General features: G+C 56.2%; 1 protein-coding gene across 1 annotated transcript in view; it reads left to right on the top strand.

The window, feature by feature from the left end:
- The window catches only part of LLGL1 (LLGL scribble cell polarity complex component 1), a 63,900-nt gene that overhangs the window by 31,889 nt on the left and 16,759 nt on the right, over window positions 1-15,252 (top strand). Inside the window, exons 3-11 of the mRNA XM_054042032.1 lie at window positions 3,039-3,120; window positions 3,640-3,770; window positions 8,418-8,576; window positions 9,457-9,619; window positions 10,162-10,297; window positions 11,456-11,510; window positions 13,533-13,687; window positions 13,783-14,000; window positions 14,311-14,378. Coding sequence (XP_053898007.1) covers window positions 3,039-3,120; window positions 3,640-3,770; window positions 8,418-8,576; window positions 9,457-9,619; window positions 10,162-10,297; window positions 11,456-11,510; window positions 13,533-13,687; window positions 13,783-14,000; window positions 14,311-14,378 — 1,167 coding nt within the window. The remainder of the gene's footprint in view (window positions 1-3,038; window positions 3,121-3,639; window positions 3,771-8,417; window positions 8,577-9,456; window positions 9,620-10,161; window positions 10,298-11,455; window positions 11,511-13,532; window positions 13,688-13,782; window positions 14,001-14,310; window positions 14,379-15,252) is intronic.

Here is a 15,252-nt window from a genome sequence, read left to right on the forward strand (position 1 = left end):
TGCTTTCACACGAACTATCCGTCCAGGAAAACAGCCTGGAGGCCACTGCCTCCTGCAGCAGGCCATGGTTCAACAGGGCCCCAGCTTAACTATGAAATAACCCTGCCAGTAGCCCCCCGGCAATGAGGCTGGAAGCCGATTTTGCAGACGAGGAGAAAGGTTTGGCCGCGTGGGGCTGAGCCGTCTGGGTTCCATTCCCAGTCCTGCCCCCGGCTGCAGTGCAGAATTCTTGCTAACCCCTACGCTCCTCCCTGCCCGCCGGGAGGGTGGACGTTTGTCCTCGCAGCCTGGTGTCTTGTCATGAAGACAAAGCACAGCGATGGCTCCCGGTCCTGCTTCTTGCTGGGTAGCGAGGGGGCAGCCTGTTCCTTTCCAGGAGCTGAGGTACTGGCGAGACCCAGGAAACGTCTTGGTGGGATTGTGGCACTCAGCCAGCTGTGACGGGGGGCTCCAGAAGAATGTGATGGAGACCAGCAGAACCCAGGTGTCCTGGGGCTCTGCCAGTGCACTTAGCCTTCGTTAGAAGGGGGAGGGGGGAGCACATTCTCAATGCAACTTTCTCTATCCCTAAGCCACTTGCAGTGCTCCTGGGAGATCCATTGTGAGCAATGGGACAGTCTCCCCGAGAGACTCCGTCTTAGCCTACCTGAGGCAGGGGTCGACTTATCCAAACTCACCCCAGTGAGCGGGCGGGTCTGTGACTGTCTGGCAGCTGGCACTTTGTTGGCAGTGCGGGTAAGGACTGAATGGACCTAAAGGCTGAAATACTCACTTGTCCAGAGAGCTGGTCCGTCTAGAGGCATACCAGGGCAGCATGGCCTATCTGGCATTGCTTCCAGTCCTGGTGCCTGCTCTGGGGCTGGCCAACTCTGGTCTCCCGAGTTGCCAGCTGGGTGGATTTTACTAGCAAGTTGGATGTTGCAAGAATAAACACTTGAGGATGGAGAATGCAGCGCTGTGGGCCCATGAGCTGATCTCCACCCTATTAACCTCTCGCAAGGTGCAGAGACCGAGCCGGGTGGGTCCTCCCTGGCAGACTGATGACAAACCTGTGTCTGCGGAGGCATCTGCCCCAACCCCATCCCACCTGGATATGTACAGTTCCCCAGCACGCTGGCTTTTGAGCTAGTGAGCCCTCTAAGGAGCGCTCGTTGAGTTCCAGATGCCTGTCGTCCCCAGGGATGTTAAAGGAGCTTCCTCCCTTGGCTGCAGTGAGACAAATTAAGGTACTGTTCTAGCAGGTGCAGATCCCGGAGGAGAAAGGTAGAGCGCTTGTGCTGGCTGCTCTGAAGCAGTGGGGCTGAGGGTGCAGGATGCAAACAGTCGTGCACCTCTACAGTCAGACTCGTGTGTGAACTCAACCTCTGCAGATGGCTGTCTGTGGAAAGCAGAGCTCTCCAGTGCAGACCTTGGCGGCCCTCCTGCTCTGGAGAGGGGCCCCTGGGAAGGCTGCAGGCCTTGACGTGAGCAGCCTCTCTATAGATCAGGGCTGGGGAAACCAGCTCTGCCTTATGCAAATGACGAACAGCCCTGGGGTGCCTGGCAAGCTGCCAGAACAGCTGCTGGCTGTGCCAAAGTGCGGGGTGTCTGGGGCATGACAGTGCTGTCTAGACTCACCCTGCCCAGACCAACTCGGAGCATGAACCCCTGTCCTTGGGCAGCCCTATTCTGCCTGTCTGCAGCAGGCAAACATGCTCCCTGGTGGGGTGGGGGGGGGGGTGGGCAGCCCCTGCCCCGCCTAGCCATGACCAGGACAGTGGGGTGGAACTGCCACCTTGCCAGACTGCATCAGCTGTTGTCTGCAGACCTTGATCTGTTGCCCCAAGAACCCGCTCCTGCCAGCCTGACTCCCTGCAGAAGGCTGGGTCTGCTGTGTGCTCACAGGGCCAATATGGACGCCATAGGCCGTCAGCTGCGGTATGGGACTTTGCTTGAGCCGGTCTAACCAGGGGGCTTTGTGCGTAGGGCTCAAGAATTGCTGCATTCTAATGCTGCCGAAAGAATGACCACCTTTGGCTTCATTGCTGTGTCGCGGCTAAACAGGCAGGGTGCGGGGGGGCCTCGCATCCCACCCACATGCTCTTACTGCAGCCACTCTGTGCTCTCCCCACCCCACCCCCCGACATGCAGTTAGACACCTCTATGTAGATGTTTGGGCTCGGGCTACAATCTGAGCTCTGGGACCCTCCCATCTTGTGGGGTCCCAGAGCCTGGGCTCCAGCCTGACCCCAAACATCACCACCACTGTTAAACAGCCCCTGCGAGCCTGAGCCAGTCGGCACGGGCCAGCCGCAGATGTCTAATTGCAGTGTAGACAGACCCTAGAGTTCTTTCTGAGCGTCCTGGACCGAGGCACTGGAGTGGATCAGCTGTGGGAGCTGGTGTGTTGCTTTCACAAGTCTAACCCTGTCCTGTATTGCTCTACACAACCCAGGTGTGGAAAGCGCAGGTAGTTCCTAAACCCCTCTCCCCCCACCCAAGTACATCCGCTGCTGGGTATAGTGGAATAACCAGTCCCTCTCCTGCTGCCCGTTGAGCTCCCAAACACAAGAGTTGCTGGGACCTGTCTTCCAGTGGGTGCCACCCCTGGTGTGTGTTGTGCAGTCCAGCTGCGCTGGGCTGAGGCAGGAGTAGGTGTGCCTAGACCGGGCAGGCAGACGATGGTGTGAAACTCTCTGGAGGTGTCTGAGGACCACATAAACCTTGATGCCTCATTCAGGTGCTTTGGGGGAGGTTGGCTTCTTGCTGAGCAGTCCGGCGGAATGCCTGGCTGCAGAATGGCAATGCCAGGCTTTTAAAATCTCTTGGCGAGGTACCAGCGTGGATACCTGGGTGGCAAGCAAGATGCCACCAAAATGGACATAGCTGGGTCTTAAGTGTTTAGTCCCCAGTTCTTAGCCTTGGTCTTACTTGCTGGTGTGCTAAAAGGCAGAGTTCCCCAGGTGCTGGCAGAGTTGGTTTTGGAGTGGAGGGCAGGGGGGTCCGTTCAGGGCTGTCTCTGTCCCCTCGTTGCCTCCTTGACACTCCGCCCATGCCAGATACGGCGCTCCAGGAGTAGAGTTCACTGGCTTGCACAAGGAGACTGCTGCCGTCACGCAGATACACTTTTTGCCTGGACAGGTACGTTGCTGCTTCCAGTTCTCGTCACCTCGCGTCTCCCTTCAGGCAGGTGCCGGTGCCTCTGGGGGAGAGTAACCCATGTCCCGCTGTCACCAGGGTGTAGCAGCCCATCCTCTGACCTAGCCAGACTCCTGGTCATTCTCTGGCAAGGAAGGCGGCAGGCTAATGTCTCCAACCCCCGTGGACGACTCCTGGCCTGCTGATCCCTTTACTGGGGCCTCCTGTCTTATAAAAACCTCTGCCCCTTTCTGATAGCTCTGCTGGGCAGGGCCTGGGAAGACTTTTTAGCAACTGCTTAGGGGTGGGTGGGTGGGTACGGCCAACAGGCCAGGAAGTGGGGTGCAGGTACCTTTACACACCATCCCAATGGCATCCAATGTCCTGATTGAGATGCATGGGCTGGTGTGGCCAAGTCCAGCCTGCTCACTGCCGCAGCAGGGGCCTTGTTTCGGAGGGGGGAGACTTTAATCGTAATCCTGTGACATCCTTTGTTTCCTTCCGCGTCGGTCTCTCTCCCAGGGTCGGCTGCTGTCCTTGCTGGATGACAACACCCTGCACCTGTGGGACATCGACCAGAAGGATGGCTATTCGCGCTTGGAGGAGACCCGCAGCTTCATCCTCCCGGGCCGACCAGGATTCGACAGCACGAAGTACTCACGTCTGCCTTCCTCTTTCCCGCTGGTCTGGGGAGTTCAGGCTTAACTGTAGCAGGGGCTGCTCCTGGGCTCTGCTGGGTACCGAGAGCTCCTAGGATTTAATTGTGCATTGCCCTGATTCGCTGACCCGGCAATCCATCCGGGCCCTGCCATGGCTCTTCCCCTGATTCGCTGACCCGGCAATCCATCCGGGCCCGGCCATGGCTCAGATAGGGCCTGTCCGGAGGTGGTGCTTAGAGCCGGCGCAGGACCCAGGCTGCTTTGTGCAGCTCCGCCCCCAGCGTTGCCAGACCTGGGTCCTGTTCACAGGGACAATTACGGCCCCTTGCCGCTGGCTGTGCTGCGGAGTCAGCGCAGTTCTGAGGGAGCTGGGCTGTGTTCTGCTTTGTGCATCATCCAAACGCCCTCTTCTCCCCCCCCAAAAAAAACCCCTCCTAGGGAGTACCAGCACCAGCGCCCCCTTTTAACCTCACATGCATTGGGGAGACCACGGGCCTGCCAGTCTTGCTGGTGGTGATGTGCAAATCAGAAAGAGCTCGGCATGGGCCTCGCAGATCCTAGGTTGCGTTTGCAGAGCCAGTAACTCACCCGCTGCAGGGCAGACTGAGCCAACTTACCCAGGAGTAACGTGAGGCAGTAGCCACTGACTGGGCCTTGCTCATTTTGGGACATGAGGCAGGTGTTAGAGCCACTGTTCACCACGGAGCCCTGCTTTAAAGCGCTCGTTACGGGGCTTGGAACGCCAGCCGTGAAATCTTTAATGGCTCTGCCTTGGGAGGCTGTCCAAGCAGCCCAGATTTCAGCGTAAAAGGTCTTGGGCTATTTGAACTGAATTGAAATTCCAGTCTGTGCCCTGTACGTGCCACTCCGTGGAAACAGCCAAAGGGTATTTAAAAGGCCGACCCCCTCCCCCCCCAGTTTAATTTTATCCATCTGGTTCAATCACTTTGCCCAAGATGCAGTTTCATTCCTACTCCCCTCTGGGAATCTCTATCCTGGCTCTGTGGTTTCCAAAGCTGTCCCTTTTGTACCCAGCTGTACAGTTTGCCTATCAATCAGTTACCATGGGAATGGTTGCACTGGTGGAGAAAATAGACAGCCTGCTAGGCTGAGATTAGCGTAGGCTTTGCAGACACCTCGGCTTATAAATGGGGAAAGGAAGCATGGATGAGTAACTGACAGGGCAATGAATTGATGTCTGAGTTTCAGCTCTTGCTGGACTCTGCACGTTCTTGTCTTTACATTTAAACAAAAACCCTCCCGAACGAGCAGCAAGGATTGAGCAGAGCTCTTGCGAAAGGTCTGCCAGAGTTTATCCTCAAGTCTCTGTGCTGGGGGGAAATTTGGCTCCAGTGTTGCCAGATGCAAACGTTTATTCTTTTTAAAAATGATCTAAATCTGCTTGGCCTCTTTTTACTTACAAGGGTGGGGAATGACCAAACGAGCCTAATTCTCAAGAGATGGGATGGATCTCTTTGGCCAATCATCCGTATAAACCAAACATGGTTTGAGTTCATTTTAAGGACTCTTCCGCCTGCAGATCTTGCTCTTCGGTTCTGAATGTAGCCCAAATAAACTCTGTTAAACTTGGTACTAACTCTTCTAGGGAGGTAGCACTCATTAAATGGACGCTGTCGGGAGTTAAACTTTGCAGCGCCTACTGTTGATGGATATGCTTCTGCGATCTTTTTGGAAAGATAATGGAAGCCATTTTCCCAAACTTCAGCAAGCCTCGAGTTGCTGCACAGCCTGTGATAACCCGAGTCGAATTCGTTAGCCCATTTGTTTCTGGGCACTAAATGAAGAAGAGCAAAAATTGAAGGGTAAAATTTCAAACAATGTTGACATTTTTTTAATTTCTAAAATTAGAACGCCAGCAAAGAAAGATGTTTTCTTAAAACCACCTGGTGCCAGGACTCCCGACGCCTTTCGGCCTGATTTTCAGAAGTGCTGGATACCCAGAATTCCAGTTGAAACTGATAGCAGAGGACGTAGATGCTTAGCCTCTCTGAAAGTAATCCCTTTGTGTGCCGCTTGCGCAGATGCTCAGGGCCCAGAGTTACTCGTTTGAGCATTCGGTTGCCACAATTGCATGCTCAAATGATGCGTTTTGCATCTACAGCCACTCATCTGAGGGGATCGCAGTATTAAAAATCAAGGGGTAAACTCTGTGTCCCTTTGACGCTGGCTAGCTCTGGAAGATGCAAGATCCTCTTCCTGTGTAGCAGTCTCTTTAAATGAAGGCTTTGTTCTTGGGCCGTTTGCACCATGGAGCGTAGGCAGTGGCATTCTTCATTCTCTGGTGGAAAGCCCTGTGAAGGGGCTGTGGAAACGTGCAGCACGCGAAAGGAGCGTGAGTCGCTTTACAGCCGTAGCTCTTCCAAGATTCTAGTGTACCTACAAATACCTGCTTGTTCCTATTTACCTCTCAGTACTTCCATAACCTGCCAGTGCAGCATCTGGGTTTACAAAGAGAGACTGCCTGGATCATTGCCTGGGGCCATCTTTATTTGGATCTCAGACTTTCGAGAACAAGACAAACTCGGCGCACAGGTTATCTGATCACTTACCTAGACAATGAGATCTCCTAAGGAGAGCGGTACAAGTGACCCCACAGACTTAGTAGCAGGGCCGGCTCCAGGCACCAGCTTGTCAAGCAGGTGCTGGGGGTGGTCGCTCCGGAGAGGGGCGGCACGTCCAGGTATTCGGCAGCAATTTGGCGGATGGTCCCTCTCTCCGCCTCGGAGCGAAGGACTTCCCGCCAAATTGCCGCTGCAGATCGCGATTGCGGCTTTTTTTTGGCTGCTTGGGGCGGCCAAAACCCTAGAGCCGGCCCTGCTTAGTAGCAGGGAATAGACATTGGCCCAGCTATTGATAATGCTTGTATAGCAATTCAGGAAGCTAATCCGCAACGTGGAATGACTGATCTTGGCAGTAGACCTGTCTCATTCCCGTTTCCAGTGAGCTGCGTGGGCTCCTTGGAGGTAACTGAATTCCTGGTTCCAAAGCCCACAGGGAAGCCGGTTTGGGGGTGAGGAGGGGGTGAAGCGTTGCAGTCAGAGAACCAGCTGCTGCGGTGGCCGGTTGAAGAGGACCATGAGGTGGGATCTGTAGGGTTACAAATCCCAGGTCAGAGATGCTGCTCGCCCGCTATGGAAGATGACAGCAAAAGGCAACGTGAGACTGAACGAGGTTAAGGAAGTCCCAAGCCCCGCTTGAGCTCTAGGCCAGGGGTAGGAGACATCCCTGACGGCCATGTGCTGCTGTGGAGGGAGGCGGGGATTCCACACCACATGGCATGCCAAATCCCCAATAAACTGTGTCAGCCCAGATACTGATGGGGCTTGGCTAGACTCGCCTATTGGCTTCCTTCCATGCTAGGCAACGCTGCCCCCTGCTGCCCTTGCGTCCAGCAGCTCTCACGAGGGCCCAGAGCAATCCTGTTGATGGCAGCGGAGGGGTCTTTGGGACTAACTGATATGCAGACCCATGCCCTCCGTTGGAGCGTGTCATTTTATTGCTGGAATCTCTCTCTGCATGCCACTGCCGCAGCTGCTGTGCATTGAATTCCCCTCTTAAAATCAGGCCCAGTGCTAGAAGCCAAAGACCAAACCCCCCTTTTAAAATACCCTCGTGCCCATGCAGGGCTTGTGTTAATAGAGAGCAAGAGGCTGCTTGGCAAAGCGTCAATGATGGAGGGTGGGCTGGGGAGAACTGCACCTTCTGACTTACTCCAGAGGCTGCTGGGGGCCGGGCATGGCAGGCACCCGGCGAGAATTGCCCCAACGCTGAGATTCTGTTTGACCCTCCAATGCCTCCCTGTGGTGGCTGCTTTTGCTGGGTTTCGTGACTCCTTCCCCTCCTTGTTGCCTGTGCCGGCTTGACAGGCGGTTCTCAGCCTGGCACAGCGGGGAAGCTTCGTCTGCTTCTCCTTTCATCATGCACAGGAGCTTAAAGAGCGTGCAAGCTAGAATCTAAGTGACAAGCGATTGGTGTCAGGGGCTGTAGCGATCCTCTCCCGGGTGTGTCTCTTACCTGTCCTAAACCGCTTAATAATCGTGTATAGACAGAGCTGCTTGCTTCTCTTTGGCCTACAGTAGTCCACATTGGGTCTAAAGCCGGTTATAAACCCATGGGTACGAGGTCTCCCTGGCTTCGTTTCCTCCGACTCCTGTGCATCACCGTCCATCTCCACTGCAGTGGAATGTCTACGCACAGTCTAGGGTCTGTTACCTTCTTGCTGGGGCAGGTCTGAATCATTGGAGGATGTGCTGATGGCAGGAACGGAAGCCAAAGTCAGTAGGAGTTGAGGGAGCTCAGCATTTCTAGGCTTGGGCCCACGGACGTGGCTCTGCTTGGTAGATTCTTGTGGACAAGCTTCTCCTTCTAACCAGTCTGCTCCTCCTTCAGGCCCCTCTGGTGTCTCGTACCCTGGGGGTCCATAAAAGGGAGGGACTTTTGCCGACCCAATATTGGCCGAAGGAAACCAGCCCATGCTCCTCTTTGACCCAGGGTGCAACCTGTGCATCTCCTGGAGGCCACGGGAAGTCCTCTCAAAATGAGCCATTGCAACTTTGCGTGTAAACATCCAGCCTGTAAACCGGCTTGGCTCTCATTGTCTGAATCTTGTCTTCCTGGTAGCTCTCCTCCCAGCATTACCCGGGTGACGGTGATCCTGCTGAAATCTGCCTGCGATGTGGCCTGCCTGGGCACAGAAGGGGGTGGCGTGTACTTCCTGGAGCTCTCTGGCTTAACGCTGCTGGAGGATAAAACCCTGTATCAAGAGGAGATCATGCAGAGGTGAGCTGGCCTGGGGAGCTCCGTGAACTGGTGCCAGTGGAGATCAGCTCATGGTTGTGGGCACCAAGGTACACGGCAGACGGGGTGGGTTGCTGGCAGGGTCTGCGGAAAGAGCCATCCGACCCAGGGTTGCACTGGCTGCAGCTGCACCTGTGAAATGTTTGCTGTAAAGTTGGGATGCTGGCGGGCAAGTGTAGAGAGTCTGCAACTCTTCAGGGGGCTGTGTTGAGCAGCTTCTTAAGGTGGATCTGGGATGCCTGGAAGCTGCTCCCTCTGAGATGTTTCTGGAGATGACCCAGCCCCATGACTGATGGGTAGCATCTACGTAGGTCACCTAGTGGTGATCTAGTACCTCTCCACCTTTACAATACCCTATCCTCTCCCAGATTCCCGAGCAGGACTTGGGAAAGACCAAAGCGGGTACTGCCACCAGAGAATCCATCCCAGGTCTTATGTGGAGCCTAGTCCCGCTGGGGCAGGACTCGGGACTGGCAGTGCTGGGCGTATCCTTGTGCAGCGCAGATGATCAATGAAGTTCAAATTCAGTTTCAAGTCAGTCCCTTGATTCAAGGGGCTCCCTAACACACTTGTCTGTGCTTGCGTTCCTCCTGGCCCATCAGAGGGATGAGCTACGGAGTCTGTGCCCTGTGTGACGAGGCTGCCCTGGCTGGTCCGTCTGTGTCCTCGCTGGCTGTCGGGGACGTAAATAGCCTGATCCAGGGCTGAGAGAGGAGCATCTTCCTCCTGCCCGTTACGGAACAGCTGGGCTGCGCTGTCTCGCCCGCAGCGCCGGGGAGGGATTAGCGAGGAGAAAGCGAGGGACTAGGCTGCATGGCTGTTAACCAGCCTGGTGTTCCCAACCTCTCTGCTTCCATGCTAGCGTGCCAGACGACTACCGCTGTGGGAAGGCTCTTGGGCCAGTGGAGTCGTTGCAGGAACACCCTCAAGACTTCTCCAAGATCCTGATTGGCTATAGCAGGGGGCTGGTGATCGTGTGGGACCAGAGCACCAGAAACGTCCACCACCTCTTCCTGGGCAATCAGGTACCTTGAATGGGGTTTCATGGAGAGCCGAGAACACCGCGCGCTCTGGCCGGGGGGTGTCCCATTTAGCACGGAACACGGGAGCTTTGGCCAAGCCATCTGCGCCAGATGAGTTTCTGTGGCTTCCCTTGCTTTGCCATACCTGGTGGCTCGCCTGCTGGAAGCTGATGGCCTGGAGTTCGAAGAATGCTGCAGGCCTCGTCAACGAGGCTACGCTTAACCAGGCTCCCTCCTTTCGGGGTCAGGGAGACAGGAGGGTTCGCAGGCAATGATCTGTGGCCAAACTGAACTTGATGCATTTGACTTAACTCTTCTAACTTACAGCTGCACCCGTGATATTGCAGTGGTCCCCAAACCTCCATTGCTGACCTCCTCTTCCATCTCCACTCTGAAGTGCTGGGCCTTGCTCCCCATGTCCCTGTGGCAAAACCAGATTCTGCCCAGGCTGCGTATGCATAGAGGGGACGAGACGGCACCGCTGCCTCCTGTAGCCCCCTGTCTCTCTCCATCTTGGGTTTATTGGCCACCTCTGTTCCTTGCAGCAGCTGGAGAGCCTTGCCTGGGAACGGAGCGGCAGGACGGTGGTGAGTTCGCACAGCGATGGAGGTTACATGGTGTGGTCCATCAACAGTAGCTGCCATAAGACGCTGCAGCCACTCATGTCAACTATCCCCTATGGTGAGTTTGCTTTGCCTCATGACCCACCCGCCTTGTTCCTCTGCCTTCTCGCAACGGCCCCAAGCGCCGTTTTACCTTCTAAGAGGGGTTGTCATTACACCACTTCTGACTTCACGCTTGCCCCCAACGCCTTATTGGAGCGGGAGGGAGATATGGGGCCACAAGGAGCCTCTGGACTGAGCCATTAACTCATGTGGTCAGTTGTGCTGTTCTCGACAGGGTGCTCTGGGAAACTGACCACTGATGGCCTAGGGCTTGGGAGAGGGACACTGGAAGTGTCGTACAACTGCTGCAGACCTGGCTTGCCAGCAAATGTTGTCTTAGCTGCTAGGGCTCTGACCTCAGTGGATCCTATAGCTACATCTTCTACACCTTGAGGACCCCAGAAGCGTTGAGTTCCCCAAAAGAGCCCACCTACAGAGGGCAATGGAGTCTCCCCTCTGGGCCCTTGGAGATGGGAACGTGAGGCTAAACCTATTGCTTCATATGTGGTGCAAGATGGAGTCACTTAGGATGACTCTGCTCTCTAGCTTCCTTCTGGAGGTGACCATTGTCCCGTTATGTGGATGGATGGAGCAAGCCTGCATGACCAAGCCCGGACCAGCGACTTGCTGCTAGTGGGGTGTTTCCCCAGAAGCTCCTTCTGTGGGCAGAACCCTGTCACGTCTGCGTGGCATGCAGGTGGGGAGGGAGGCCCAAGTTTGGATCCCTTGCGGACCCTAGCAGGCTAGGGAAGGGTGATGTAGAGGCTGCTGGAAGTGCTGTTCAGGAATCACTGGGAACTTTCGATTTAATGCTACGTTAAAGACTACCCCGGGGCGGCTCATAACAGTTGTGTCCTTTGTCCAAGTCGGGCCAGGAAGGCTGCTCTATTGGGGGGGGGGGGGGGAGACGGACGGACAGATGCTGTGTATGTCCGCACAGAGTGCTGTGCTGAGCATCTATCTTGATACAGAAGGGAATATCTGGGAGCTTAAACCGGGCTCCAGCTGAGGTGGATAGGAGAGAAAATGTACTCTTAAGCCTGCTGGGGGAGCTGCTGTGATACCAAGAAATGGGAGTGGGTTGATTTCCGGGGGCTAAGACAGAGCCCCCTCCTAGGAGCTGGTGTTGAGCAGAGAGGCTGGCTTTAATGTGGCGGCTCCTTCTTCATTCCAGGTCCATTTCCCTGTAAAGCCATCAACAAAATCCTGCGGAGAACCTGTGACTCTGGGTATGTCCCCTGCAGGCGAATGTTGTCAGACCGCTGGGGAGGTGGCCCTTGGTTCTGATCGCGGTGCTCGTCTCTGCCACGGCTCCTGCAGCAAAGGGCTGTGTCCGTGGGGGGCTGTCCCACCGGGCTGCGGAGGTGTGCTCGAATTAATGTGGGGGGGACTAGAGGGCCCCTTTAATGGAAGCTGGAGACTTTATTTTCAGGACAGGCGCCCAAGTTCCGGTTTTAAACACTTTTTAATACAACTGACAGTACCTGGCAAATCACATTTTCAGCGCTGGCAAGTAAACTTGTGAACTAGCTAAAATGTGGCCCCCTGGCGCCCTTGAATAAGACCAAGAGGGGTAGCCCCTAAAAGTAGGAAGGGGGTGCTCAGTCCACCCAAGTCCCCTGTAATGGGAGCGCTGCCCAGGAGCGGAAGTTAATGGCCAGTACGTAGAGCACATGGCCCTGGGGAAGCTACTGGTGTAGTTCAGCTGCCGTCACTCTGGTCAGGGACAGGCTGCTTGGCTGTGATGAGGCCTCAAGGGTTAGGACCAAAATAGGGGGAAGGTTTTGAAAGGTGGAGCTGGGGGGCCCTAAACCAAAGCCCAGATCTAAGCAAGCCGGAGCTCATGGGATCCAAACCTGGGTCTGAAGTTTTGCCGAGGGGATTAAAAACCCTGGACTCCAACGCAGGGAAGTCCAGCTCCTAAATAAATTATAAATAAAAATAAATAAATGAATGGAGATATCCCATCTCCTAGAACTGGAAGGGACCTTGAAAGGTCATTGAGTCCAGCCCCCTGCCTTCACTAGCAGGACCAAGGACTGATTTTGCCCCAGATCCCTAAGTGGCCCCCTCAAGGATTGAACTCACAACCCTGGGTTTAGCAGGCCAAACCACTGAGCTATCCCCCTGCCCTCCGACTGTCTTGAACCCAAATCCACATAAACTGTACATCCAGCCCAGGTAGCCATGGCATGTACAATGCCGGTATCTCAGCCTTGCTGAGTGGGTGGGGGAGGGATATGGGTAGGGACCGCAGACTTAGAGCGAGCATCGTTGTTCCATTCGTAATGTCTCCATTAATCCAGGCGTTCTCTCTCTCTCTGGAGAAACGTCCATTCGACCAGCCTCTCTGTTTTGCCTCTTCCTCGGGGCAGCATGGCCCGTGTCCTGCATTTGCTGCATTCATATAGCTCCTCCCAGCCTGTGTGGAGGGCGGGGGGCATGTAGGGGGTCTCTGCAGAACTGGCCAAGCCGCTCTACAGAGTGGGGGGGAGTAGCGCATGAGTGGTGCCTTCACCAGTAGGAAGCTTGTGTGAGGAATGGCTCTGGGCTTGGGGTAAATGACTTCATCTGGGGGAAGCGGGGGCGTGTTAGCTTTATGCAACCTCTCTGCTTGTGGCCCCATCACCATAACGTCTGAGGGCCTCACGCTCTTTCATGTGGGGTCCCCCTCATTCCTGGGAGGCAGGGCAGGGCTGATGTCCCCATTGTACAGCTAGTCGACTGAGTCCCAGAGACCAAGTGACTTGCCCAAGATGGCACAGGAAGCCTGGGGTAGAGCAGGGAATTAAACCCGGCTCTCCCCATGCCAAGGTTAGTGCCCCAACCCCAGCAGTCGTCCTTTCTCTGAATGGCCCCTTCTAGGGACACAGGATGCCTAACCCATGCCCTCCCGGGCGCAGCTCCCCATTCAAAATGCTACCAGCAAACACTTTCAAGCAAAACTCTCCCTGGGGGGGCGACGCCCTTTGTACCACGCAGGCAGCTAATGTTTGGGCGTCACACGAGCTGTCGGGAGAACGGAGTGCGTTGGTGTCCCAGGGCTGGCCGAGGCGCCCTGCTACCCTGCCAGTGGTGTCCTGCCAGGCCCATAGAGCCTTGGGTTATTGTCCTCAGAAGTGGGTCTGGCTGGGGATTTCCTGAGGGGATTGGGCACCCCACTCCCATCACATTTCAGTGGGGCCTGTGAGGTGGAGGGAAATTCTAGCAGCAAACTTGCCGATAGCCAGTTACTTCTCCCCTGCCTGCAGAAATCACTTCATCATCTTCAGCGGGGGCATGCCCCGCGCCAGCTACGGGGACCGGCACTGCGTCAGCATCCTGCAGGGCCAGAGCCTGGTCACCCTGGACTTCACGTCGCGCGTGATCGACTTCTTCACCGTGCACCACACAGAGCCGGAGGAGGGTAGGCGGCCCGTTCTTCAGAACCGAGCACGTCTCGGTCTCCCTCCCCCCCAGCCTGATGTCTGGCGACTGACGTCTCACTGCTCTGCCTTCTAGAGTTCGATAACCCAAGTGCCCTGGTGGTCCTGGTGGAAGAGGAGCTGGTGGTCCTCGACCTGAAGACGCCCGGCTGGCCTACGGTTCCTGCCCCCTACCTGGCGCCCCTCCATTCCTCCGCCATCACCTGCTCCTATCACATCTCCAACGTCCCCCTGAAGCTGTGGGAGCGGATCATCAGCGCTGGAGAGCAGCAGAGCCCCCGGCATTCGTCTGTGGTAAGGGAACGCCCCCTGCTGGAGAAAAGCCACTGAGCTGCCACTGGGTCTTGCCAGGAGGTGGGTGGGGTCCATACAGCGCCTGGCACAGTGAGCCTGATGACACGTGGAGCCCCTGTGGGGAGTTGTCACGCTGACCTCCTGGCTCAGCGAGCAGCGTCCAATTGGGCTGCACAAACCCATCTCGATTTGCTCGGATGCCAACAGCAGGGCGGGAGGGGTGCACGTGGATGAGGCCCCAATGGGCCTGTGGAATGAGCTGTTGCTTAATGTTTCCCCCCACCCTGCGTGGGTGGGATCTGTCTTCTAGAACTGGCCGATCAGCGGAGGGAAAAACTTAGCCCAAGAACCCACCCAGAGAGGCCTTCTTCTCACGGGGTAAGTACGGGTCGGCCACCACCCGTTCGACTGGCTAATCTTTTCCCTAGCTGGCCAGTGCTGGGGTTTTCATCGGGTGTCCCAGGGAGCAGTGTGTGGGGTATCGAAGGGTACGTCTACACTGTGGTTAAAATCTCACGGCTGACCCATGCCAGCGGGCTCGGGCCAAGGGGCGGTTTAACGACCTCCCCCCCCTTGCAGGGTCCTAGAGCCTGGGCTCTGGCCCTAGCCTGAACGTCTACATGGCAATGAACCTGCCCCTTCGCCCGAGTCAGCTGGCATGGGCCAGACATGGGGTTTTAATCGCAGCGTGGATGTACGTGAGGTATAAAAGCACTGACACAAAGTGGGGAAACCCAGAACCACCCAATCTGAATCCAACTCTCTGGCAGGTGCTGGCCCCATGGCCGTCTGGCAGCCACCCCTCCAATAGAGGGCCCAGTAGGGGCAGCGTAGGGACTAGGGCAGGGACGTACAATGGGCGAGGCTAAAACGTGCTGGAATGGCTGGGGCTTGCGTCATGCCCTAGAGGCAGCCAGCGAGTGATTCTGCCAGCCCTCCTCCAGCGGAGAAAGCCGCATCTTGGAGGGCCGGGGGGCGAGGGGGCCTCGTCCTGGCTGACCGTAAGTCAGGGCCAAAGACTGTCCTGAAGGGCGTTCTCTGCCACTGCAGGAGGGTAGCAGTGTGTCGTGACTAGAGCAGGGGGCTGGGAGACCTGGGTTCGATGCTGCTGAATTGCAGGGTGGGGGATGTTGCTTCTCCAGAGTGGGGAAGGGAAGAGGAGTGTAACGCCAGGAGGCCAGGCGAGAGGTGTGGGGGTGGACGGATGCCAGGGGAGAGGTGGGGGAAGCCCCTCCTCAGTCGTTGGGTGGGC

Source organism: Malaclemys terrapin, chromosome 10 (assembly GCF_027887155.1).
Source record: "Malaclemys terrapin pileata isolate rMalTer1 chromosome 10, rMalTer1.hap1, whole genome shotgun sequence".
Taxonomy (NCBI): domain Eukaryota; kingdom Metazoa; phylum Chordata; order Testudines; family Emydidae; genus Malaclemys; species Malaclemys terrapin.